The 27,472-nt window shown below is 43.9% G+C and overlaps 1 protein-coding gene across 9 annotated transcripts in view; it reads right to left on the bottom strand.

Annotated features, from left to right (window-relative positions):
• COL15A1 (collagen type XV alpha 1 chain) overlaps window positions 1-27,472 on the bottom strand; it is a 276,139-nt gene that overhangs the window by 154,911 nt on the left and 93,756 nt on the right. For 8 of the 9 annotated variants that reach the window (XR_005594255.1, XM_039525414.1, XM_039525413.1 and 5 more), the window contains 3 exons: window positions 15,159-15,706; window positions 8,701-8,775; window positions 7,449-7,538 (listed from right to left, as the gene is read on the bottom strand). Coding sequence is in view for 8 of the 9 variants with exons in the window: in XM_039525414.1 (XP_039381348.1) it covers window positions 7,449-7,538; window positions 8,701-8,775; window positions 15,159-15,706 (713 nt within the window). In the remaining variant the exon portion in view is untranslated. Of the gene's footprint in view, window positions 1-7,448; window positions 7,539-8,700; window positions 8,776-15,158; window positions 15,707-23,071; window positions 23,161-27,472 lie in introns of those variants that run through there. The other variant, XM_039525419.1, reaches the window with a different exon arrangement.

The raw sequence follows: 27,472 nt of genomic DNA, 5'->3' as shown, positions 1-27,472 counted from the left end.
TTGTATATCTTTTTCGTGATATTCCCTACAAGCATACTCCATCTATTCATTGGAGCCAACAGCTTAATGTACCCTTAAATGTAATCTGTTGATCTGAATTGTAATAAATCTAGAGCATTAAGCTTTGCCATGTTTTAACATGCAGTACTGGACTTTGTGCATATAAATCCTTTAATAAGGTTGGATCTTGATGCCTATGCCTCCTGCAAAAGGAGCAGATATTTTTTTCCTCTAAATACAGTCTCCAGTGACTTTCCTCTTCTGCTTCTGTATAACCAATACTACACAGAAACAACAACTAGAAAAGGATAATCCCTGGCTTTGTTCAATTATTAGTATCAAACGTTTTACATTAATGTGAAGACAAATTAACCAGAGGAAAGACTTGCTTTTACTAATGTTAAATAATAGATAACCTTTAATAAAAGGAAAAGAAAGTGATTTTAGTATTCCACCCCAAAATCTGACTTCCTTCCCTAGAAAGATAATGGGGAAAATACTGAGGAAAAAAAATGGCTACGCATGCAAAAGATAATAGAACAATGAGCAATAAGCAGCACACTGCATGTTAATAAAAATAAAATCATGCCACATAGATTTGATTACTTGATAGAATTACAAGGATTAGTAGATAAAGAAAACAGTAAAACAAATATACTGTGATTGGATTTTAGCAAAGCATTTAACAGTGGCCCATGAAATCTCTCAAAATTAATTCACATTGGTTTGGACAGGAGCATTGTCTAGTAAAAAGAAAACTGGCTGAAGAACTATATGCAAAAGGTTAATGACAAAGAGCAATATACTAAGCTGGGAGGAGGTGTATGGTGTGGGTCACAGGGATCTGTGTTAGAATCATAAGGCTAGGGTATTCCCTCTGCATTCAGGCACTCTACCCAAGCACAGGGAGAAGGGATGGCTTTTTCGGGGGGCACATCAATGGAACAGAAGGCAGCCCCTCTGCGTGTGTTCTGTGAGGATATGAAGGAAAGGGTGGGAGTGGTTGGAACAGAGCATGGGCTGCATTCCCTGCAGACCCAATGAATTTCCATGTATAAATCTAGACAGAAGTCCATAGAGGTTGGAGCTGGGTTAACTCCCTCTGTGGCTCCTACTAAGCAAGCAGCCAGAGAGGACAGGCAAAGGCAATAGCAACCTTGCTGCTGCAGGGGGAAAGAAACCACAGGAGCGGTGTGGAAGTGCAGCAATGCATGGATAGTTCCTGTGTCCTCGCCTTCTACCTGGGTTCCTTCAAAGTGGATCTCCAGTCTGTGGTTGGGAGATCTCACTCACAGCAAAGCTCCACAGCCCCACAAAACTCTCCCTCTGGAGGGGTGATTCCCAGGAAACTCCATGAGCCCACAGTTTTCTGACTGTGGAAACTCACGCATGAGTTTCTATGTGGGAGGAGGTTTTCTGGCCTTTAGAATGTAGAGAAGGAAAAGACCCAGTAGGTCTTCTAGCTCACCTCTCTGCCAGTCCAGAATGGTTTGTTGTTATACATTTAGGACTCAAAATCTACAAGGTGATGAGCACCTCAAATGAGGTGCTGAGGACTCTCCTCTCCCAATTAAGTTCAGAAGACATTCAGAAATCACACAGGGCACTCAGGACCTCACAGGAGAGGGTCCAGATGTCAATGTGCCAAGCAATAGGGTTTCTAATACTTCCCTTGGGAGAATGCAACATAAATAAACTATACCAGGGTATCTATAATTAACTCCTTTCAGAGTGGCAGCTCTTCTAGAAAGAGACATCTCTCTTTCCTGATGATTCCCTATGCTGAAAAACTATGTACAGTCTGTTGAATGGAAATGTACTGAAATATCCCAACAGTTCAATCTATTGTTACTGCAAAGTCCAGTAGAATTTTGCAGAATACAAACTACTAGATTATGCATCCTTGGCACGGATAAGATTCTTCATTCAGCAGCTATGTTGTCAATTCTGACCCTGGATTTTTTTCATTCCAGACCAGCATGGGAATGTACTTTGAATTACTGATCTTGGAGAGTTTGCTTGGCAATTTGTGATAGCATTACATGAATACAAACTTTTTTAGATGCATCCATCAGTGACTGTATTGATTATTATATTGTCATTAGTCTATGTCCCTTCTCGACTATTTCTAAAAAAAGGCACATTAAAAATCAATGGACATTCACACTGGAAAGCATACATATCCAACAAGTCACATTTAGACATTTCATATTTGGCAAAACCCCATACCTTTTTTTAAAGTCAACGTAAATCTTACAAGTTTTTAATACACTGGTGCTGCCTTTTTGAAGAAGTTTAATGACATTATTGTAACACATTTTAAAAAACACTAAGTTATGTATGTTGCCTAGGAAAGAACTTTCACGTGAATTCTTACAGTTTAAGGGAAATCATTATTTTACAAGCCCTTCAGGATTATGATTGTTTGGCTCAGAAACTTATGCAGCGTAAAACATAGGGTGATTATCTCATACAAAGAGCTTTACTGTAGCTGTAACTAGGACTTCACACAGACTCCCTTTGTTTCAAGGCACACCAAAAAAGACAGACCATTACTGAAAAAGTGAATGTAAAATGAATACAGAATGTATAGACGTTGCTTTTAAGGTTTTAAACAAAATCCTTCTGATGATTCATTCTCCATGTTTACTATATTAGCATAATACTTCAATCTGAAGGGAAAGCAACAGCTTTGCAATTCAAAAAAAAAATTCTCTTAGGCTCAGTTTCCTTCCCAATATACAAACCGCTTTTAGAACAGCAGAAATAAATAACAGAATATCAGTGCATGTGAGCGTGTCTTGTTTTATGGAGAAGGATTTGTGGAAAAATTGATACGTAAATTAGAGATGTACTGAAAAGGTTTGCAATGGTTTAGTTGTGCCCATGTGTGTGGCTGTCCTGAAGAGGCCCACAGGAAAGTGGCATAGTTTGCTTCCCCAATTAATACCAACCACAGCTTCATCATTCCTATAATACACCCCAATAGTGCTGGAGTTGTCACTTCCCTTGGCGTTGATTCTTAATTACCAGCTTCTAGCTCGCTGCAGCAGGGGCGGCTCTAGACATTTCGCCGCCCCAAGCACGGCGTCATGCTGCGGGGGCGCTCTGCCACTCGCCGGTACCGTGGCTCCGGTGGACCTCCCGCAGGCATGCCTGCGGAGGGTCCGCTGGTCCCGCGGCTTCACTGGGAGGTCCACCGGAGCCGCGGGACCAGCGGACCCTGCGCAGGCATGCCGCCGAAGGCACCCTGCCTGCCGCCCTCCCAGGGCTGCCCAGAGGATTCAGGGGGCCTGGGGCAAAGCAATTTCGGGGGCCCCTTCCATAAAAAAAATTGCAATACTATATTCTTGTGAGGACCCCTGCAGAGCCCAGGCAAATTGCCCCACTTGCTCCCCCCTCCATGGGCGGCCCTGGGAAAAATAAACCTTTCACATCTCGGCACAAACCCAGTTTTAAGAAAACTTCTTTACAAGGTATCACTGGTTCTCAGCATCAGCTAGTGCTAAAAGGCACTAAAGCTCATTAAAAGGGTTGGACAAATATTTTCCGTCAAAACTTTTTTTGGATCAAAAACTAGGGGATTTTAAAAAGCAGAAAAAATCACGGACAATGTCTGCTTTCCTTCAACATTTGTTGTGGTTTTTTTTAATTGAAAAGCTGAAATTAGTCTGCCAAAACCTGAACATGGTTTGGGGTTTCAGAAGTGTGTGGCCAAATATTTGCTGCTTGCTGTGTTTGATTGTTTAAAGAAACAATAAAAAATATTTTGCTTAAAAAAAATCCAAAACTTTTGAACCACCTCAGCTTGTGACCAAACGCCTGAGCCCATACAGTCAGAGATTTTTCCAGGTTTCTGATACTCTGCTGGCTTCCTTGACTCATATCTGTCTCCATAACTTTGGGTTCATTTAGCTTAGAACATAAGAATGGCAATACTGGGTCACACCAAAGGTCCATCCAGCCCAGTATCCTGTCTACCAGCAATGGCCAATGTCAAGTGCCCCAGAGGAAGTAAACCTAACAGGTAATGATCAAGTGATCTCTCTCCTGCCATCCATCTCCACCCTCTGACAAACAGAGGCTAGGGACACCATTCCTTACCCATAATAGCCATTAATGGACTTTATCTCCATGCATTTATCTGTTTCCTAGAGACTGGCTCCACGGGGTCCCTTACAAACTGGAGACGGTTACTGTGGGTTTGTCTTTAATATAGCTTATGTACATACTCCACGAACTGAGCCTTTGAGCTTGTTCCAGAATCTGGGATGAGCCTATGTTGTGAAAACTGAAATGCTCAAAATAGCACATGCATGTGAATGGACACAGGGTGCTAAAATTAAATTAACCCAGGGGTTCTCAAACTGGGGGTTGGGACCCCTCAGGGGGGTCATGAGATTATTACAGGGGGGTCGCGAGCTGTCAGCCTCCACCTCAAACCCCGCTTTGCCTCCAGCATTTATAATAGTGTTAAATATATAAAAAAAGTGTTTTCAATTTATAAGGGGGTGGAGGGTGTCGCACTCAGAGGTTTGCTATGTGAAAGGGGTCACCAGGACAAAAGTTTGAGAACCACTGAATTAACCCCTCTGGAGCCTCAGGGAATGCAGGGGAGGGGGAGGGTCTCCCTTGGTAGGGTTGGGAAGGATATTGCTCTTCTCATGTGATCCCTCCCGCAGTGGCTAATTTTAAATGAAGCTACCCTCCCCTGACATGAATCTCCCTATGGCACTGAAATTAAATATAGACTATAATTTTGCATTTGAGAAGTGAAAGGGATGGTTGCCCTAATGGAAAAGCTAACAGCTTGGCTCTTCTGCAAGCCTCAAACTGCTGAATGAGCTTTAGGGTAGGAAAGGCTGTGCCTCCCAAACAGCCTGGCCCTGCCCCCTACCTTACTCCCACTCACTTCCTGCCCCCCAACTGCCCACCCCCCTCAGAATCCCTGATCCATCCTGCTTCTTGCCCCCTCATCATTCCCCAGAGACCCCCACCACCACCTCGGGACCCCACCCCTGCTCCCTGTCCCCTGACTGCCCCGACCCCTATCCACCCCACTGCTGAGTCCTGACAGATCCCCGGAACGCCCACAATCCAACCCTGCCGTTCCCTGTCTGCCCCCTCAACCTCCGCCCCCTCCCTGTCCCCGGGACTCCCTGCCCCTTATCCAACCCCCCTGGCCCCGGCCCCAGTCTCTTACCCCCGGCTCCCCCTTCACCCGGAGCCTCAGCGCGTCGCATCCAGGAGCGTCCCTGAACAGCGGCAGCGTGTCTCCGGCGGAGCCTGAGCTCCTCCCCTCTCAGAGCCTCGTGGTAAGGGGGCAGGGCTGCGAGCTCCAGCAGGGCCTGAGCTCCCAGCCCCGCCCCGACCATGCAGCTCTGAGCAGGGCGGAGCTCAGGCCCCGCCGGAGACACGCTGCCACTGTTCAGGGAAGCTTTTGGATGTGCTGAGGCTCCGGGAGAGGGTCGGGGTCGGGCTGGGAGCCTCAGATGTTCTCTTGGGGGCCTCTGCGGGCAAATTGCCCCACTTGCCCCGCTCCCTTCTGGGCGGCCCTGTGCCCTCCTGGCAGAGCGCCCCCCGCAGCATGCCGCCCCAAGCACACGCTTGGAGTGCTGGGGCCTGGCCCCTGCGCTGCAGGCCAGTGCTACAGAGCATGCCAAAAAAAAAAAATCACACACTACATTGTTTTTTCCCCAAGAAGATATGACATTCTTGTACTACTCTGACAATGTTAAACCTTGACATGATCTTTCCACAGAGGTTTCCTGTCTAGTGCAGTGGAAGTCTCAGAAGTGTGGTACAAGGGAATAGGTCACAATTTAGCAGCTTGATACATTTGTGAATGTGGGAGTATACTTGACCCACGGGTAGTAATTATTTTACTTCTATTTCACCTCTCATTATATAAATTAGAATTACATTGCTAGCACATCTCAAACTGCGACGTTCTACTCAAGGGGAGAACGTAAACTCTTTACCTGTTCCTTAAAAGTACATACAAACCACCTTCCCTTTTACTTAGTAAGGTCAGTACAACATCTTTGCCTTTTTAACAGGTTATTTTTAGCCCTGTCACCTGACACACATTGCTATGGGTTACCAAGAAAAAAACAGTCTACTGGCAAGAGATGTTTCCATGCCACAGCACTGCAGCATGGAACTCACTCACTATTCTACCAAAACTCCCCCTGAAGCACAAGTGGTAGCCAAAGTCTTCCAGTTGGTTTAATGCTCTGCCAAATTACTCCTTTAAAGAAGTAGCACACATATGATCTGCCAAAGGGTGTGTTCTGTGGAAACTTGAAAGTAATCAAAAGTCAAGGTAATACATAGGATAGTCTACTAAAACAGGGTAGCTTAGTACAGGAAAAGCTTTCTATTTTTCTTACACAAGAAATAACTTTTCTGAACATTCTGGTTCATTCTATACCTAAGCCAGGTCCCTAGGCCTCAGGCCCTCCTTGTCCTCTTGTGTTGCACACAGAGAAGGATACCTTTATTCTGTGTTTTGAGGAGGAAATTAAATCGAACCAAAGAAAGAATCACCTTTGCAACTCGTGTTTTGTGATACTCTGCATCTCATCAAGCTCCTGATATGGCCAGAGTAACATGGTGGGGGGGGCCTTCTTATATTTGATCCCTCTTCTTATATTAATTCTTTTTAATGGATTACAGGGTAACAAGTAACAAACACTTACTTGAATACAGGCAGGAAATACATTCCTTCCTTCATCAAGTCTCCCAAAGAGTACAGGGTGGAATAAGGAGAGCTAGGGGTGGAAGGCTATACAGTGTACAGTGAATGAGGCAGGGATACATAGTGAAGGATACAAATCCTGCAGATCTAGGCCAAATTTTGGCTCTGGTCTGTATTCAACGACTACAGTGCAATTCTGGACTAAATCCAGTTTTATACTGGCGTAAATGAGAAAAGATCTGAGCCATATGTTGACAAGACAGGCAGTGTGTAGTAAGTGAACAAGGCATGAGTCCAATCACTGAACAGTCAAGAGAGATTTTAAAAATACCGAAACAAAACACATTAGGTCAGCTGCTTATCACCCTGCATCAAAGTGGGTTAACAGAATGTTGTAGAGACACTTTAAAAAAGGGCATGAGGGAAAAAATGAAGGCAGGATCTTGCAATGCTGTCTTGTAAACCTATATGATAAGAGAACTTCAGAGAAAAAAGTCACCAAGTCACACTCCCTCCGCATGGGCTGCTCCAGGGGCAGCATAATGTGCTGCCTCTTGCTTGCAGCAAATTTGTTAATTCACTATCAAGCCTGAAGGAAGTTGGACTTCCAAGGCCAAATTCTGCCTTTGGTAGGGCACATCACTCTGGTTGGCCTCAGAGGGTGCTGCAAATGAGTATCCAATGGCAGCATTTGCACCTCACTTGCATTTGCGCAGAAAGGTAAAGCTGAATGATTGCTGACACTTACTAGGGGTTGAGAAGATGCAATGACTTCTTCTGTCTCAGGAAGTCCTTCCTGCTCTTGAATGCTACCAGTGCCACTAGAATCTCCCGATGCCTACACAAAAGCAAATAATTAGGATGAATTTAGAAAATTCCAGAGTCAGAATGTTACATTCTAGCACGAAATAGCTCTTCAGATTCTTTTGTACTTCACTTTTCACTTGTAGTTATGTGGGGAAAATTAGTTATGTGTATTTCTCAGCAACTTAGTTCCAGTATTATTATAAAGTAAGTTATTTCAGCATTTAAAATAGAGTATGGAGATGAGTGTCTTAGCAAAATGAATGTTACCACTCAAGGACTCAAAGGTGATGGAGACTAAAGACTGGAAAATTCTTTGAGGATTCTGGCTTCCAAGGGGTACAGCACAAAACAAAGCACACCAGCAAAACACTGTCAAGCATTTCAGTGTGTTCCAAAGAAGAGAGACTACCATTTGTTTTTGCAAGGATCCAAGGGGGCAGGTCTAGAATGCCTGGCTGTGGGGGCTCTGGATCTCTGACACTCTGTCACCACTAAGGGAGCTGGATGAAGCAGCATCTCTCTAAACTTGGAAGGCCAGCCCGCACAGGAAGTCCACTCGGAGCTCCCAAGGCCTACAGCTACCTGACTGGCTCACATCCACTACTTAAGCTAAGAAGTGAACTGGGAGGACTGTCCAAGCAACTGTGCAAACTTTCTGCTGCTGCTGCCGCCATGTTTCACCTTGCTCTTGCCTGCCTCCTGCAATCCGTATCCAACTCTGTTCCTGAGTCCTGCTCTGCTGCAGACCTGTTCCTCACTCCTAGCTCCCACTTTGATCCTACTCCATGCGTGATCCCTGCCTCTCTCTGGTTCCCGCCCTTTCACTTTGCTCATGACCATTGGCTACCAATCCTGGCTCTGACTTCTGACTCCAACTCTGGTTCAACCCTTGGGTCTGGCATTTGGTATCTGGCCTTGGCTCCGATTCTCAGCTTCAATTTCTGGTCCTGACTCTGGCTGGACCCCCTAGCTCTGGTATTTGGCAGTTGACTCCAGCTCTGACTTCTGCTTCTGCTCCCCAACCTGGATGCCTTTTCTGCCCACTAGACCTGACATCTGCTCTCTGACCACTAAGAAAGACTGCCTACATCCCACCTCCTAACTGTTTTGTTTAAAAAGTGCTATTGCAATTCAAATCCTTGACACAGAACCACTGAGAACAGATGGAGAGGTGTGTGTGTGTGAGTACTCACATATGGGTCATCATCTTCACATTGGTCTTCGGTAGCCCTTGGGTCAGGTTTGATCATTAGTTGTTGAATCGACCCCTACATGAAATAACAAAAGCAGTTCAAGGAAGTATTCTCTTCAAATAACCCTCATGAAAGCATTGTGGGGGGGAAAGGACAGACTGGACCTTGTTTACTTTGGAAAATTATCTAAAGCATGAAGTTTGGCTAGTAACACACATGATCTTAATTAACAACCACCACCACAGAAGCTGGGAAGTTCTTGGAGATCCTCATCAGCTGTAAGGAGCTTGATGGCCCAAAACATTGCCTGAAGGGTCATTAATTAAGCCACTCATCAATCTCTAGAAAATGCCCTCTGCTGAGATTATTATTGCTAATAGATGGTGAAAATAAAAAAAAATTAAGGAATTATTATTGGTGGTGCAGTTTCAATTGGTATGTATAGGGCTCTTCCAGAGAATTAATTCCCAGTACATTGGCTGGATTACTTAGCCATATTTCAATATCCCATTACGTTTATAAAATTTGTTATATGATTTATGAGTTTGTTACTAGGATAATTGTGGATCTGTGTGAGTTACATTATATGCCTTGTGAAATGTTGAGGAAAAATAGCCAAACTGCTCACATATTTATTCAGATTTCTCTTCAGTAACTCATCCTGCAATTAATGTCACTTTAAATTGTTAGAATAATACATTTTACATCTATTTTAATATTGTAAAATTATAAACAAATCAAATAGCTTGTCTAATTTTACCAACAAAACTTAATCTTGTTTTAAAGCAGTAGCAACCCAGAGATGGCTCAGCAATGTGAGTTACTAACAACAGTGGGAAATGGGAACAGTCTATTTCTTTAGCACAGGCAATACTCAAGAACAGCTGAACCATATTTTCCTCAAAAACTTTCCAAACAAGTGTCCCTTTGGGCTGAAAGCAAGCATGGAAAACGTCAGCTCAAAAGAAATATGTTTGCCAAATTTATGAGCTGCTGAAAGGTGGGTTAAGCAAGAGAACACACAATAACGTGCATGCTCTAATAGAAAAATTCATTCAAAAGGTATACGTAAGTACTTAATTTGAATATATGAAGACATGTAAAATGTGTGCACAAAGCATAGTAAGTGGTGCAGAAGTCTAACAACTATGTAAAACTCTTCATGGAAACATGCACAATGTTCCTCTGAAGTCCAGTTTGGGGTTCAGAAAGAGTATGCAGCTGGGCAACTTCTGAGACAGTATTTAAAAAATATACTATGCTCCCTACAAGTACATGCAGTGGTGTGCTACATATTCAAAATACTTAACCTTAACAGTTTACATTGTTAAAACTACCTTTTAAGAAAATTAGAATGCATTTTCAAACCTGGGGGGTTGAAGTTAAGCACCCACATCTCTAAAATTAGGCCACTCATTTGGGTTCCTAAAGCCAGGCAGCTAAGTTTGGATACGGGACCCTACTGTACACTTAGAAGCCTGAAGAACTGTTATTTTGGCCCATTTCTACCCTTTGGAAGACAGCAAAGCCAAAATACCCCTTTTTTGCCTCTCTAATTTCTGGGGTATTTTTGTTCCTATGTCTTAACTCCACTCTTTTTGGCATACCTTACAGAACTACATCCAATATTCTTTTCTGCAGACCATATACTTTTTAATGTCACTAAGGTTTCTTGGTCAGAAATTCTCAAATGACTGACAAAATTAATTTAAATGGGTGATTATTACTATTGTATTTATTAAGTCAGAAGCACTTCTCATGGATAAGATGCCCATCCTCAGACACAACTCAATCTCTCCCTCCTCGACCAAGGTCTCCCACCTGACTGCACTGCCCGATATTATTGGCACCATCCTGGACCTTGAATTTTTCATGTCCTTCCTCTTTTTAATAGTCTATGAACCTATCTATCCCAATGTCTGCAATATTGTCCATATACATCAATTCTTCAGCTCCACTTCAGCTGAAATCTAAATCCATGTCTTCATCTCCTTGTGCAGTGACTATTGCAAATCCCTTCTCTAAGGTCTACCTACATCCCAGCTCTCCGGTTTCTAGTACATGAAGAATGTTGTTGCCATCTTCTCTCTCTCTCTCTCACACACACACACACACACACACACACACTCACACGATCCCCATCCTCAAGCAAAACCACTGGCTATCTTTTCATTTTCAGGACAAGGTAGCACTGATAGATAGCGAGACAGATCCCACGAAGTTAGTCTAAACTACCAAAAAGACCTTGCCTTTTTGCGCCTCAGCCTTCATCCTCCACTCATCCAATATTGATCTCCTCTTTGCCCTTTACAACACACACATCACTGTTACACAAAAGCCGCCGCCTCTGACATTCATTACTAACATTTTTATCTATTTATTATTTCTATTTTATTGCCCTAGTAGCCCCAGTGATGGACCAGGACCCCTTTGTGCTAGCTGCTGTATAAACTCAGAACTAAAAGATGGTCAATTCCCATAAGAGCTTACAATCTAATGGCTTGTCTACACTTCAAATTTGTTACAGATCAATGTGACTTGATTTGCATTAGAATGCCCAATATCCACAAACGAAGTATTTTGTCATGACTCATCTGGCTTTTGAACACATGTTCTTAAGCCTACTTTAGAAACAGATTGACTTAAATGTTGGATGATTTTGCCTGCAGCAAAGCAGGTGTGGATACATAGCAATGTTGTGCATCCCCCAAGTCATCCCATCAGTATCTCATGATGCTTTGCTAGGTACTTAGGCTGCCTGTCTATCTGTGTGACCTCTTCTGTGTGCCAGAGTCATCCTGACCAGATATCACCTTGCTGTTTAAATGCTCACACACCACCAGGATCTTTTCTTTGTGATTCCATATTGTGGGGACTTCAGAAACCTGTGTCATACTCCTGTTCATTAAGCAATCATGCCTTGGTGAGTGGCGCATCAGTGAGGTCTCCTGCTAATGCCCTGCATTTCATTGCCCTCTGAAGAGAGGAGTGAGTACTGTGGCAAAGCACCCCTTCTGCCACGTGTAACCCATTATAAATTTCTATTCAGCACAGATACAAACTACTGTATTGTGGAAATCACCATCTCAATCTTTATGCCTAACCTTTTAAATTTGGGTGCCTAAAGCTAGGGACCTTAAGCAAAGTAGCCTGATTTTGCTGGACTCCCATAGTTCACACAACTTAATGGGACTGGTTGCCATGAGCCAGGACAGTAAAATTTGGCACTCAGATTTATATATATATATTTTTAAAAGGTGCAATAGATCTACAGAGATCTCTAGCACAAATTAATGCAGAAATGAGGCCTCTACCAAAGCCTGATTCAATGCCCATTTGAAGTCAATGCAAAGACTCCACTGACTTCAATGGGTACTGGGTTAAGTCCATGGAGGTGACAAGTGGATAAATTACCCTAGCTACTAGCACTGAACAGCTATTATTAATAAACTATTATTTGGTCACTAGCTAATGAAAAAGAATGAACAACGAGAGATGAATGTATCGCTAGAAGTTCAGGGGCAATGCTTGCTAATCTTAACTGGAGTCACATGCATGTTTTGAGGGAAGACTATGCTGCCCCTTAAATTGCAATTTTTGTTGTCTGAAGTTGAAATGTTCTGATACTAAGTACAAGTGCATCTTCCTATTGCTTACCAGATGGAGCTCAAGACATGCTACTACCAGTGAGTTTAGGAAGGTATTACCTGTTTTTCTGAAGCAAAACCTTCAAGGAAATTTGGCACTGCGGCTTAATTAGTTTATTGGGAAAGATGTTAATTTCCCAAATTATTATGCACCACTTGAAGTTACTGGAGACATAAAAAGAAGACAAAACAAAAAACCTGATGTTTTCATTTTGACTGGGCTTTTACATTTTGACAGATTTCAGTTTGGAAGTTGGCAGGCTGAGAATTCCAAGCTAGTCCCAGCAGGAGACTGTTTTTAATCAGGCTGATAAAGCGTGGAAACCTCATGCTAATGTTTAGGTCTATTCCATGTCATTGAACCACAACATAAGGTTCTAGAAGTATATAAACTGTAGACACAACTTACATCTTTCACTAAAACTATCTCCTGGTGGGCTGGTGGTCATGTAACTCACATAATCAGTCTGTTGCTAATGTTTAGTATGGAATACGTGTGCTCAGCAAATCACAGTTAAAAATGCTGTTACTGTATTAAAATGATATACTTAGAACAAGTGAAGCAAACCAGTGCTCTAAACCAAATCTAATTACAAAGGGCACAGGAAGCCTCATGGTATATTTACATTGAGCCTTAAACGGTAAGCCTGGAGTTCGATGTTTGAATTGTTGGTAAACATCAGACCATGTTCTAGAAAAAATTGCACTCTTTTCTATAGCTGCTCCTTACAAACCCCAATGAGCCACCTTTTCTTATCTCTTCCAAAAACTCTTTCCACTCCCCTAATCTAGGGACCCAATTCCCTAAGAGATGCTCCCTTTGGAAACTGAAGCTCATTAGACCCAAACCTGCAAGAAAAACTTCAGTCTTCCTTTTCTTCCAGTCCTGTCAACTGGACTTGCAGAATCCATGTTGCAAACCCTCTGTGAACTAAATCCTGCAATGGTCATAGACATCTAGGCTGACCAAAACGATCATGACTATATTAATGTTGTCTCCCGCCACATTTTTTGTCTATTCACACTATGACTCACACATGAAATATACCAAAAGATCTACATAGTCTCATTCAGTATTCAATCTCTCTCCCTTAATATTGAGTATTATGTACACACACACACACACACACAAGTGACTACACACACACAGACACACACTCATGTGACTATACACACACACACACACACACACACACACTCATACACACAGTGTAAACATTAATGTTACGTCCGAACATGACAGAATTTGTTTTCCTTTTTTAAAAAAATACTAGAAAGTCACATACAAAATCAAAAAGTTATTAAAGTTGTACAGTCAAACACTCAGCCACCAAGAAATGCTCAAATTAAGGTTGCCTAGGCAATCCTAATTCTGCCCACTGTGCAAGTGCATTTTGATACAGTTTTAACTGATATGATCATATACTACATTTTCTACAGGACCCCTGCCTTGATCCAGGCATGTATTGGGTGAGGTACAGCAAATGAGGTGACTCAATATTTCTTTCTATTTTCATCATTCAGTTTGTGGCCCTGTGCATGGGTGCTGGAACAATTTTTATAATGGGGAGGCTGAGAGCCATTTAACCAAAATGGTTAGCCCTGTATATAATAGAAACCACTTCAAGCCAGGGGGTCCAGTAGTACCCCCAGAACCCCTACTTCCAGCACCTATGGCCCTGTGCCTTAATCACTGCACACCATCCAACCATTGTACCAAATAAGGAATTAATAATTTCCTCAATAGCTTTTCTATAGTTCTTATCATTGCAGCATCTGATCCTCACAAACATTAACAAATTTACCTTCACAGCTCCCTTGTGAAGGGGGAATGTACTACTATTGCTGTTTTACAGTGGGTTAACTGAGCACATAGACCAAAATTTGCCAACTAATTAGGGTCCACTAATTTTGGTTTTCTCGGTGACCGGGCACCTGACTGAAGACACCTAGAGGCTGATTTTTCAAGGTACTTAGCATTTTTATATCACTGTATACAATCACAGTATTGTACAAACTTTAATTAATCCTAACAACCCCCTAGGTTGAGGAGGAATACATTTTCTTATCCCCATTTTACAGATGGCCACACTAAGAAAGAAGGCTGATGTGATTTGAACAGCAGAGCCAGAATAAGAACTCATGATGTCCTGATTCTCAATCTCACGCTTATTCCTTCAGACCACACTGTCTTTGTCAGAGGTACCAACCACTCACAGCTTCTACTGACTTCGGTTGTAGTTGTGAGTGCACGGCCCTGCTGCAAATCAGACCATTGGTGTCTCCATTTGGGCACTCAAAATAAGGAACGCAATTAATGGCCACTTGTGGCAATTTTGGCTTTCGTGACTTGCTCAGTATCACACAGGAACACTGTAGCAGAGCCAGAGATAGAAATGAATTCCCCGGTGTGACATTTATCTGCCTTAACCACAAGACAATCCTTTTTTCTGCCCACATTCCAAGTTCTACAGCAAGAGGTCCTGCAGACAACAGCCTCATTCCTTACACAATTCTGATTCATTCCCTGAGCACCATCCACCCTCAGCCCTGTATAAAGTAGGAGTCCTATATAAATGTTAGCATGTGATTACATAATTAAAGACTGTGTCATAATGCAAACACACTAGTAGAGAGAATTAAGGTTGCATTGACTTAATTCTATCATTTCCTACGTTTTTTGCTCCATGTGTATGGAAAATACAGGATATATCAGATGTGACTTATCTTCATGCTTAGCCATTGCACTCAGAACTTCTTTGAAAGGAAGCATCTATCAAAAACATTTAGAATCCATCATACTGTACTTACTGTGAATTTTTCCAATCCTGTTGCTCCTGCATTTCCAACAAATATACCAGAGTTGGATTCAAATTGCAAGGCCTGAGATGACCTCTGAAACTGAACTCTGTTATACTCTTCACAGTCCATGAACAGAACAGTGTCATTTCCCTGAACAGTCACTGTAAACCGATTCCATTTATTAGTCATCACTGGAACTTTAAATGAAGCAGCCTCTCGGGAGATGTCGGAACCAGGCTCTGTGTAGTACATGATTATTCTCTGGGTGCCATCATCAACTGGTGATAGTCTCATTCCCAAGTATATAGTTCTCTGAAAGGCATCTGTTATTGCAAATAGTACACCTCCATCATCGCTGTTTGGTTTTACTGTAACTACAATAGCAAAATCACTATAGAAGGTCTGTGGTATTAAAGTGCTTGTCAAACGGCCGATGTTAGCATCTGGTCCAAAACTGTAAGCTGGAAACCCTCCATAGCCAGTGATAAAGGAGACAGAAAGAGGGAGCGGAACTCCTATCAGCTCTGTCAGATCAAGATGACCCTTTGATCCTCGTTCTGTAGCATGAGACAAAAATATGTTATTTACTCCAGGTGTCTACGTTTTATTTAACATTATGAAGTTTACATGAAGTTACACTACGACTAATGTGCTAATATTTGAAACCCCTATTCAGCAAGGTGCTTGAGCACATGCCTTACTTTAAGCACATGAGAAATCTCATTGACTGACGGTACTCCTCACGTTTAAAGTTAGGCACACGCTCCTACAAAAATGTTCTCCTTTAGCCTTTCATAAACCACGAGTTACATGCACTTGCAGAGAGGAGATGAGAGAACGGAGGATTTATTCCTTTGTTTTCTCAAATAAACAAAGATATTGTAACATAGCCATGATGAAGGGAGGAAGCAACAACCTGGCACAAACAATGCAGTGGAGTTTACAAATGCAGGATAAGGCTACAAGTTGAGCTGGGAGAAATTTTTTCTATGAAACTTTTTTGTAATGAAAAAATGCAGACTTGGCAACACCAAAATGTTTTGTGAATTCATGTTAGTTTTACCAGATTGTTCTGGATGAAAAGCAACCTGGGAAAAAAACAACCAATCCCTGGGATGTTTTATTTCAACATTTTTAAGTGAAACATTTCAATTTTTTTTGGTTCAAAATTATATTTTGTTTCAAAGCTTCCTTTTTTAAAAAAAAAGATCAAAACCATTTAAAAATGCTCCCAATCAAAGCCAAAATATTTAGTTTTGGTTCAACCAAAATGTTTCATTCAACTTAAATTGAAATTGTTTTTTACTCAATTCACTAAAAATTTTGAAAAATTTTGTTTTCAGTTTGACTCTAAACATTTTTTTTTTCAGACTAGCCCAAAAAATCTGTTATTTGCACAGCTCTAATTGTGAGCAAGATACCTTGGAGGATTTGCTCTAAAAGTAGGGTTGCCAGGCATTCACTCTTTGACTGCAATGTTAAAAGTCCAGTCAGCAGCGCAGTAGGGCTAAGACAGGCTCCCTGTCTGTCCTGGCTCCGTGCGGCTCCCGAAAGCGGTGGCATGTCCCACCTCCAGCTCCTAGGTGCACGGGCAGCTAGGGGGCTCCACGTGCTGCCTCCACCCTGAGCACCGGTTCTGCATCTCCATTGGCTGGAACCAGCCCAGCGCCCCCTCCTGCATCCCAAATCCCTCATCCCTGGCTCTGCACCAGAGCTTTCACTCCCAGCCAGAGCCCTCCCTTCCTCCCTCACCCTAACCCCCGTCTCAGCTGGAGTCCCCTCCCACTCTGAACCCCTGGGCCCAAGCCCCCACCTTGAAGCCTCCTCCTGGACCCCAAACCCCTAATCCCCAATCCCCACCCAAGAGCCCACCTCCCCAGCTAGAGTTCTCACCCGCTCCCAGCCCAGTGAGAGAGTGAGCGACAGTAGAGAAAGGGTGAATGACATGGGGAGGGGGATGGAGTGAGCTAGTGACGGGGCAGGGCAGGGCCTATGGGTGGGGCAGGGGTGTTCAGTTTTCTGCAATCAGAAAGTTGGCAATCCTAAAACTTTGCTCAAACACATATTACAAGGATTTCAGTTTTCATTTTACACCACTTTTGTCAATTTAAGGAATTTTTTTCCCCATAGTTTCTTTATACAGAAAACATTCTTCAGTAGTTAAATCTCAGTTTGAAATCAGGGAATTTCCATTCCGTAACATACCCAGAAGTAACGGTCCCTGAAAATATGCCCTGGGAGAAAACCCCTCCTTTGTAGTCAGTTTAACTCTGAGGATCTGAGTATGACCAGCATTGAGCATCTAATCCCATTTTTATTCATATTTTCCACATTCCTAGTAAGGTAGATTCTACCAATGCTTCCAAAAACAGAGACTTCCAAACGCCAATCACCTTCTGAGAAATAAAACACTAAAATCATTATAGAATTTTTAATAACCAGGAATGTCTGGCTAATTCCACATGTGGCTTAATTAGAATCTAAGTCTTGGTTATCTGTTGTATGTATTTGTACATAGCAATAAGATCATACACTCCTCCGCCTTCACCTCCATAGCCTCCTCTTATCCTGAAAAATGTAAGTTATCATTGTAGCTAAAACTCTCCATACTTTTGATCAATGCTTATCAGAACCCCCTCCAGAATTTTTAAACTTCATAGAGGTAGGAGAGAGAAAAGACTTGTGCATGGATGTTTCTTAATATTATCCATGCACAATATTAAAATATTTTCTCTTTTCTTGAATGTAACACTCCAATTAATAAATCCTCAGATAGTGTTGTCTTTCTAAAACTGTACATGAAAAATGTGTCCCTATCTCTGTTACGACTAGCTTGACTCCTTAAATTACTTTAATGATCAAGTATCTACTGGCATACTCTATATTCCCATTCTTTGTCAAACAATATATATTATTTTACAATTTTTAGATCCCAAAATGAATCTTCATTTTATATTTGCTAATGTGACAGCCAGGATAATGTGTGTCTCAAACCAAGCGGCTGAGTGCACTCTACCTACATAGCTGCATGCTGCTCACAAAGGGTGAATCTGTAATAACCCCGGAGCTGCAGCAGATGGTAATAGAGATAGCGTTCACTTAAATTGGTAGTATAGACCAAGTCTATGTTGGTATAACTATGTCACATAACTGAGCAACATAATTATACCAACCTAACCCCCACCGTAGACAGTGCTATGTCGACAGGAGGGCTTCTCTCATTGACATAAGTACTGCTGATCAGGGAGGTGGAGTACCGACACCACCGGGAGAAGTTTTCCCATTGGCATAGGCAGCATCTTGACTAAGCACTACAGCGGTGCAGCTTCACCGGCGAAGCTGCGCTGCTGCAGCACTGTAAGTGCAGACAAGCTCTTAGGGTCATAGAACAGGAAAGGAACATAAGAACGGCCATACTGGGTCAGACCAAAGGTCCATCTAGCCCAGTATCCGGTCTTCTGACAGTGGCCAATGCCAGGTGCCCCAGAGGGAGTGAACCTAACAGGTAATGATCACGTAATCTCTCTCCTGCCATCCATTTCCACCCTCTGACAAACAGAGTCTAGGGACACCATTCCTTACTCATCCTGGCTAATAGCCATTAATGGACTTAACCTCCATGGGATACAGTTTCCTGTTAAACTACAAGGGGAAGCAGTGATTCCTGTGTCTCTCTTTCTTTTTTCCTTCTTTACGGGGTAATAATAGTACCTTAAAGTGGAAAGGCAGTGTGAAATGGTTAATCAGGCTTCTGTAGTTTAGATTAGTATTTGAACAGGACCATTTAGAAGCAAAAAGGAATTATATGCTAAGTTGAAGCAGTAGATCTTACTTTCACTGAACGTTTTGTATACTCAGAGGAATGAGCCACATTTCTAAGACCATCTCCTTAACCTGTTTCTGAAGATGATCTACCTCTATTGTCACTTAAAGTAGTAACAGTATTTTCAATGACTCCCTATAGACATTCACTTCTGACTAAGTTCCTCCCACCTTGGGCCAGATCCTCAGACTACATGTGGGCATGGAGGACATAACAAACCAGCTGTGATGTTAGCAGACCAGGTGCCAGCTCATGCCAGAGCCCTAGGCCAATTCACTTGTGTATTAGTATAGATCGAAGTGATTGTTAAATGTATACGTGTATTTGGTGTTTAAACTTCATGAAAACTAATGGGATGTTACTTGCATTTTCACTTATCTGTATCCCGTTATAATGTAGAAGCAAACATTTACATTGTAAATACTGTGTTATTAAATAACCCATCAAATGAGAAAGAAGCTTTGTGGAATGAAAATGAAGAACTTCAACAGAAAAGTGCTAATTTCAAAGCAAATGGTCATTGTGCATGATAATCAGAAGTCTAAGACTCAAAATGCATTCCTCACTCTCTGACATCAAAGAAAAAGCCCACATGGGTAGTGACCCTATCAGCTTGTTTTCAGTGAGAAGAAGCTATAAGTATGGATTCAAGGAAAGATTCTGCATCTCTGAACTGTTTGGACTCTTAGGGTAGGTCCATACTTACTGCGCGGGTCGACGCGGAGAGTTCGACTTCTTGGAGTTCGAACTATCTCGTCTAATCAAGACGTGATAGTTCGAACTCCCCACGCGCTCCGGTCAACTCCGGAACTCCACCACCATGAACGGCGGTGGCGGAGTCGACCTTGGAGCCGCGGAGTTCGAATCCGCAGAGTCTGGACAGGTAAGTCAGTTGGACTAAGGTAGTTCGACTTCAGCTACGCTATTCGCGTAGCTGAAGTCGCGTACCTTAGTTCGACCCCCCCCGCCCCCATAGTGTAGACCAGGCCTTACAGGGAAGCATACCAGATGCAAAGCAGAGATCCCCAGAGACAATCTGGGTACCCTGAAATGACTTGGGAAAGTGGCAGCTTATTACATCACTGCTGCCATTTGGAGTTACAAACTGTGACTCACCTATGCACATATTTTACCTGTTTTAACCTCTCAATAATTCTCATTTCCTTTTATTAGCTAATAAACCTTTAGTTAGTTTACTAGAGAATTGGCTGCCAGCCTTGTCTTTGGTGCAAGATCCAGAGTACTAAATGATTTGGGGTAAGTGACTGGTCTCTTGAGACTGGAAGCAATCTAAAAGTGATGTGATTTTTTCATGTAAGTGATCCTTTTATCACCAAGTTCAGTTTACCTGGGTGGCAAGATAGACAGGAGAATCTGAGGGGACTGTCTGTGACTCAACTGTAAGACTGATATAACAATCCAGGTGTTCACATTTGTGACTAGCTTAGTGAAATCTAATTATAGAACATACCACCGATTTGGGGTGTCTGCCCTGTTTTCTGACAATCTGCCCTGAGGTGGGTCACAGTCATGAGCCACTCCAGACAGCGTGACACCAGCCAACACACAGAACAAGCATCATCTCAGCCAGTCAAAGGCCAGGACTCTCCTTGCCTCCAGGAGACAGGAGGGCCATTCCACCATGGCGTTGCCCTCCAAACCCACCAAATTCCAAAACTTACTCAGGTGGCAACAACAGTTTATCAAGGGAGAGAGGAGAAACTTATGTGATGAGTCAGCAAGACCACTTTCTAGGAACCATCAACACGATGGTTCTCAGAAAGCCCCTTTTGTTTCATCATGAACACAGGTCTCCACGGTTCTTGGAGGACTTCCACCAGATGAAAACAGAAGGATGGAAAGTATAGTATTGGTGGTGGAAAAGTAGGTCTGACAGACAACTACCAAAATCCTCTACAAGAGCATGCCAAGGCTATATTACAGGCAAAGGGTTCCTCCTTGTCCTCCTTCATAGTGGCTCTAAAAGCATGCCTGATGTATACCATGGTGATGAAAAGCTTCATCATCCCAGATTGCCTCCAGTCCACAACAGAACCTGAGCCCTAATCACTATAAGGAGCAAGCATCCTTTTCCAGTGGGAAGATCACCAGATCGGGGAAGTTTCTGGAACTTGTCACCATGCACAGGCCTAACAGTTTGACACCACACTCTCTCTGAATTCAGTCCATTTACATAACAGGAAATCCTGGAGGGGGAAGGGATTCCCCGTTTGCCCTGCAAAACGCTGACTAGATTAGGATCAGAGATCATCACTGTTGCAATTTATCAGCCTTATCTTTTAACACTATTTTTGGAATGTGGTGAGTTTTAGTAGGCCTTTATGAGAGTGTCACGCCTCGAGAATTTAGCCTGATTCAGGTTACCCCATCTGGCCTATAGCAATCTCATTTATACCATCTTTAAAAATTACGATAAGGGTAAAAAATTTTAAAATCACCTAAATGACTTAGGAGCCTAAGTCTCATTGATGAGACTTAGCCTCCTAAGTAATTTTTGAAAATGGCACTTAGGCACTTTTGAAAGCTTTACCCATTCCCTTCAATCCATAGTTAATCCTGAGACCAGGGGCTGATTAGCTATATAAAGCTAATTAAGTTTCCAGATCCTCTCAGAGCTCCTGTAACATCATTGGGTGCCACCAGTCAGGCTTAGTGATTTATTCTGCAAAAAGCACAGGCGTACTTGTGGCACCTTAGAGACTAACAAATTTATTTGAGCATAAGCTTTCGTGGGCTACTGCTCACTTCATCGGATGCATAGAATGGAACATATAGTGAGGAGATATATTTACATACAGAGAATGTGAAAAGGTGGGAGTTGCCCAACCAACTCTAAGAGGCTAATTAATTAAGATGAACTGTTGTCAGCAGGAGAAAAAAACAAAAACATTTTTGTAGTGATAATCAAGATAGCCCATTTAAGACAGTTTGACAAGAAGCTGTGAGGATACTTAACATGGGGGAAATAGATTCAATGTGTGTAATGGCTCAGCCATTCCCAGTCTCTATTTAAGCCTAAATTGATAGTATCTAGTTTGCATATCAATTCAAGTTCAGCAGTTTCTCATTGGAGTCTGTTTTTGAAGCTTTTCTGTTGCAAAATTGCCACCTTTAAATCTGTTACTGAGTGGCCAGAGAGGCTGAAGTGTTCTCCTACTGGTTTTTGAATGTTATGATTCCTGATGTCAGATTTGTATCCATTTATTCGTATGTGTAGAGACTGTCCGGTTTGGCCAATGTACGTGGCAGAGGAGCATTGTTGGCACATGATGGCATATATCAAATTGGTAGATGTGCAGGTGAACGAGCCCCTGATGGTGTGGCTGATGTGATTAGGTCCTATTATGGTGTCACTTGAATAGATATGTGGACAGAGTTGGCATCAGGCTTTGTTGCAAGGATAGGTTCCTGGGTCAGTGTTTTTGTTCTGTGGTGTGTGGTTGCTGGTGAGTATTTGCTTCAAGTTGGGGGGCTGTTATCAGGTGCTCATTCACCTGCTTCTTGTCAAACTGTCTTAAATGGGCTATCTTGATTATCACTACAAAAGTGTTTTTGTTTTTTTCTCCTGCTGACAACAGTTCATCTTAATTAATTAGCCTCTTAGAGTTGGTTGGGCAACTCCCACCTTTTCATGTTCTCTGTATGTGTGTATATATATATCCTCACTATATGTTCCATTCTATGCGTCCGATGAAGTGGTCTGTAGCACACGAAAGCTTATGCTCAAATAAATTTGTTAGTCTCTAAGGTGCCACAAATATTCCTGTTCTTTTTGCGGATACAGACTAACACGGCTGCTACTCTGAAACCTGATTTATTCTGGGAAACCTACATTTTAGTTTTGTGAGCATGGTATCAAATATCCTATAAACATCTTTATCCACTCTGCCTCTATGAGGACTCACAGCATATTAATTTAGATATACAGTATTTATCTTCTAATGTGAATACTTTTGAGAAAGCCGTTTTCTGCTGCTCAGTCACTCATCCTAAATCAAGGTTTCTTCACTATTAATTTTTAATGGTTCTACAGTAAATTTTATGGCTTTATATGGCATGACAGGGAGGTAACACATACCCATTCTCTCTCTCCAACTCTGGCTCAGCCTCATCTTGAATACTGTGTTTAGTTCTGGGTACCACCAGTGATGAGCTGCTAAAATCTTAACAACCGGTTCCCTATAAAAAGTTCTGATTTAAGGGATGTGCCACAGTATGGATTTTTTTATACCAATAGGGTTACCATCCGGCCGTATTTTCCCGGGAGGAATTTTTAAAATTTACCACCCAGACAGTGATTTAAGAACCTAAAAGCCTGACATCTCTGGGAAAATACAGATGTATGTTAACCCTACCTAAAGTTCTTTTTTAAAAAGATGGGCCTGAACTAGAAATGAGCTCCATTTCACATGTGTGGGTCCCCGCCACTCCCTTGGGGTGTGCTAGGGTGATCAGATGTCCCAATTTTATAGGGACAGTCTCAATTTTTGGGTCTTTTTCTTATATAGGCTCCTATTACCCCTCACCCCGTCCCGATTTTTCACATTTGCTGTCTGGTCACCCTAGGGTGTGGACATGTATGGGTCCCAGCTGCTCCCTGCCCCCCCTCATTGAAGCAGGTGTGCAGGGTTAGTGCCCTGAGAACTGCAGGGCACCAGTGGACATGGGGCTGGCTGCAGACAGGGGCATGGGGCAGGGCTCGCTGTAGGCAGGGAGTGTGACACGGGCTGGCTGCAACAGGAGCTGGCTGTGGGCAGGTGGTGCAGACAGGCTGTGGAGAGGAAAGGGGCTGTGGCAGGGGTCAGGGGGGTGGCAGAGGCTGTGGGCAGGGGCTGGCTGCGGACAGGGGCTGCAGGCAGGGGGGGGAGGGGTGGCAGGGGCTGTGGGCAGCGGCTGGCTGCTGGCAGGGACTGGGGCAGGGGGCAAAGGGGGTGGCAGGGGCTGTGGCAGGGGCAGGAGTGATGGCAGGGGCTGTGGCAGGACGGATGGCAGGGGCTGGCTGTGGGCAGGGGGTGGCTCTGGGCGGGGAAGGCAGGGAGGGGCTGGCTGTGGGCTGGGCTGGCTGCGGGTGGGGAAGGGTGGCAGGGGCTGTGGCAGGAGGAGTGGCAGGGGCTGGCTCTGGCCAGGGGTGCAGACAGGGGCTGGCTGTGGGCAGGGGGCAGAGGCTGTGGACAGGGAGGGTGGCAGGGGCAGCTGTGGGCAGGGAGGAAGCGGGGTGCAGACACTCACACAGGGAGAGCGGCTGGGAGCAGGAGGTGGCTGCAGGCAGGGGCTGCGGGCGGGGGCAGGGGTGCAATGGGGGCAGGGCAGGAGGTGCAGCAGGGGCTGGCTGCAGGCAGGGGTGTAATGGGGGTGGCAGGGCAGGGGTGCAGACAGGGGCTGCAGGCAGGGGGTGCAATGGGGGGTGGCAGGGCAGGAGGTGCGGCAGGGTCTGGCTGCAGACGGGGTGCAATGGGGGTGGCAGGGCAGGGGTGCAGACAGGGGCTGGCTGCGGGCAGGGGTGCAATGGGAGGTGGCAGAGCAGGGGTGCAAACAGGGGCTGCAGGCAGGGGTGCAATGGGGGTGGCAGGGCAGGAGGTGCGGCAGGGCTGGCTGCAGGCAGGGGTGCAATGGGGGTGGCAGGGCAGGGGTGCAGACAGGGGCTGCAGGCAGGGGTGCAATGGGGGTGGCAGGGCAGGGGTGGCAGGGCAGGGGCTGCAGGCAGGGGGTGCAATGGGGGGCGGCAGGGCAGGAGGTGCAGACAGGGGCTGCAGGCAGGGGTGCAATGGGGGTGGCAGGGCAGGGGTGCGGGCAGGGGCTGCAGGCAGGGGTGCAATGGGGGTGGCAGGGCAAGGGCTGCAGGCAGGGGCTGCAGGCAGGGGTGCAATGGGGGTGGCAGGGCAGGAGGTGCAGACAGGGCTGGCTGCAGGCAGGGGTGCAATGGGGTGGCAGGGCAGGGGTGCAGACAGGGGCTGCAGGCAGGGGTGCAATGGGGGTGGCAGGGCAGGGGTGCAGACAGGGGCTGGGGGCAGGGGTGCAGACAGGGGGCTGCAGGCAGGGGGTGCAGACAGGGGGCTGGGGGCAGGGTGACAGGGGCTGGCTGTGGGCAGGGGGTGCAGGCAGGGAAGGCGGGGGAGGGGTGCAGACACTCACACGGGGGGAGTGGCTGGGAGCAGCCCGAGCAGCAGGACGCGGCCGGGGACTCACCAGGCAGCAGCAGGAGCCCCAGGGCCAGAGGTCCGAGGAGCAGCAGCAACAGGGCCAGGAGGCAGCTTACATGCCTCCCGCAGCACAGCGCAGCGCCCCCTGGTGGCCGGGAGGAGGAATTACACCCTTCACAGCCAGAGCCCATCAAAGCTTCCCTTGCAGGGAAGCCAGTTAACAAGCGGTTCTAAAACCGCTTCTAAATTTAACAACCGGTTCGTGCAAACCGGTGCGAACCGGCTCCAGCTCACCCCTGGTCAGGACCCCTCAGGGGGTCACAAGGTTATTACATGGGGGGATCGTAAACTGTCAGCCTCCATCTCAAATCCCACTTCACCTTCAGTATTTATAATGGTGTTAAATATGTAAAGAAGTGTTTTTAATTTAAAAGGGGGGTCGCACACAGAGGCTTGCTATGTGAAAGGGGTCACCAGTACAAACATTTGAGAACCACTGCTCTATACCTAATCCCTCTCAGATTTTGGAAGGGACTTCAGATTCTTAAACCTTAGGTGAAGTGCCGTAGCTATCTTTAGAAATCTCACTTTGGTACCGTCTTTGTGTTTTGTCAGATCTGCAGTGAAAGTGTTCTTAAAACGAACATGAGCTGGGTCATCATCCGAGATTGCTATAACATGAAATATATGGCAGAACGTGGGTAAAACAGAACAGGAGGCATACAATTCTCCCCCAAGGAGTTCAGTCAAAAATTTAATTAATGTTTTTTTTTTTTTTAAATGAGCATCATCAGCATGGAAACATATCCTTTGGAATGGTGGCCAAAGCATGAAGGGGTATACGAATGTTTAGCATATCTAACACCTAAATACCTTGCAATACTGGCTACAAAAGTGCCATGTGAATGCCTGTTCTCACTTTCAGGTGACATTGTAAATAAGAAGCAGGCAGTATTAGCTCCTGTAAATGTAAACAAACTTGTTTCTCTTAGTGATTGGCTGAACAAGAAGTAGAACTGAGTGGACTTGTAGACTCTAAACTTTTACATTGTTTTGTTTTTTAGTGAAGTTATGTAACAAAAGGAAATCTACATTTGTAAGTTACACTCACACAATAAAAAGATCGGACTACAGTACTTGCCTGAGGTGAACTGAAAAATACTATTTCTTTTGTTTGCCATTTTTACAGTGCAAATATTTGTAATAAAAAATAATAATATAAAGTGACTACTGTACACTTTGTATTCTGTGTTGTAATTGAAATCAATACATTTGGAAATGTAGAAACACATCCAAAATATTTAATAAATTTCAATTGGTATCTATTGTTTAGCAGTGCGATTAATCGTGATTAATTTTTTTTAACTGCGATTAATTTTTTTGAGTTAATCACGAGTTAACTGCGATTAATCTACAGTCTTAAAATAAATATCCACACGAAGCCAGTGCATTGCAGTACAATTAGGACCAACTCTATACTACAGGCTCTGTAGCAGCAAAGCTCATAGCTATGCCATCATCCCCCATAGTATAGATGCAGACTACAGGAATGAAAGGGGGTTTTCCTGTTGCTATAGGAACTCAACCACCCTGAGTGACAGTAGCTATGCCGACAGACGTATTTTTCTGTAGTCCTAGTTGCGTCAACACAGGCATTAGGTCGGCATAGCTATGACACGTGGGTGTGAAAAATCCACACCACTGAGCGCCGTAGCTACGTCAACCCAACTTTTAAAGGCCTAAGACTAATGACATGAAATTAAGAAATGGATAAAATAAACTGAATCTCAGAAAAATCTTCTTGACAGGAAATTTATTAGCCTATAGAATCATCTCTCAAGAGACATGATGAAATCCCCACATCTTGAGAATTCAAAATTAAAACTTCACAAAACAATAGTAAATGCACTGTGGGGAATAATCCATGGAAGATGATACATTTGATGACCAAACAGCCTTTTCAATCTCAAGGTTCTATGATTGTCTGAATTACATTAAGAGGTCCACCAGCACCTCTTAATGTAATTTATTTATTTATATATATTTTATACAGTGCCCATTGCTGTAAACAGCATGTTAACGTAACCATACCACCTATGTAGGTTGGATAAACCCTATCATAATAGCTGTGCAAAAGCTACAGAGCTGTGCCTCACTGCGGCAGACAAGATTAAATTAAAAGCCTTAGTTAAAAGCTTCAATTAAAAGCCTGGTGGAATAAATGCATCTTGCACTGTACAGTGAAGCAGTGCTAGCAAATTGGTTCGGGTGAACAGCAGAGGAAATTTCACAGTAAGAGGCCTCGGCTGAAAGGATGCTAGTAACTTTTACCTATCTAT

Source organism: Mauremys reevesii, linkage group 2, assembly GCF_016161935.1.
Source record: "Mauremys reevesii isolate NIE-2019 linkage group 2, ASM1616193v1, whole genome shotgun sequence".
Lineage (NCBI taxonomy): Eukaryota > Metazoa > Chordata > Testudines > Geoemydidae > Mauremys > Mauremys reevesii.
This window is presented reverse-complemented; position numbering and strand designations above follow the sequence as displayed.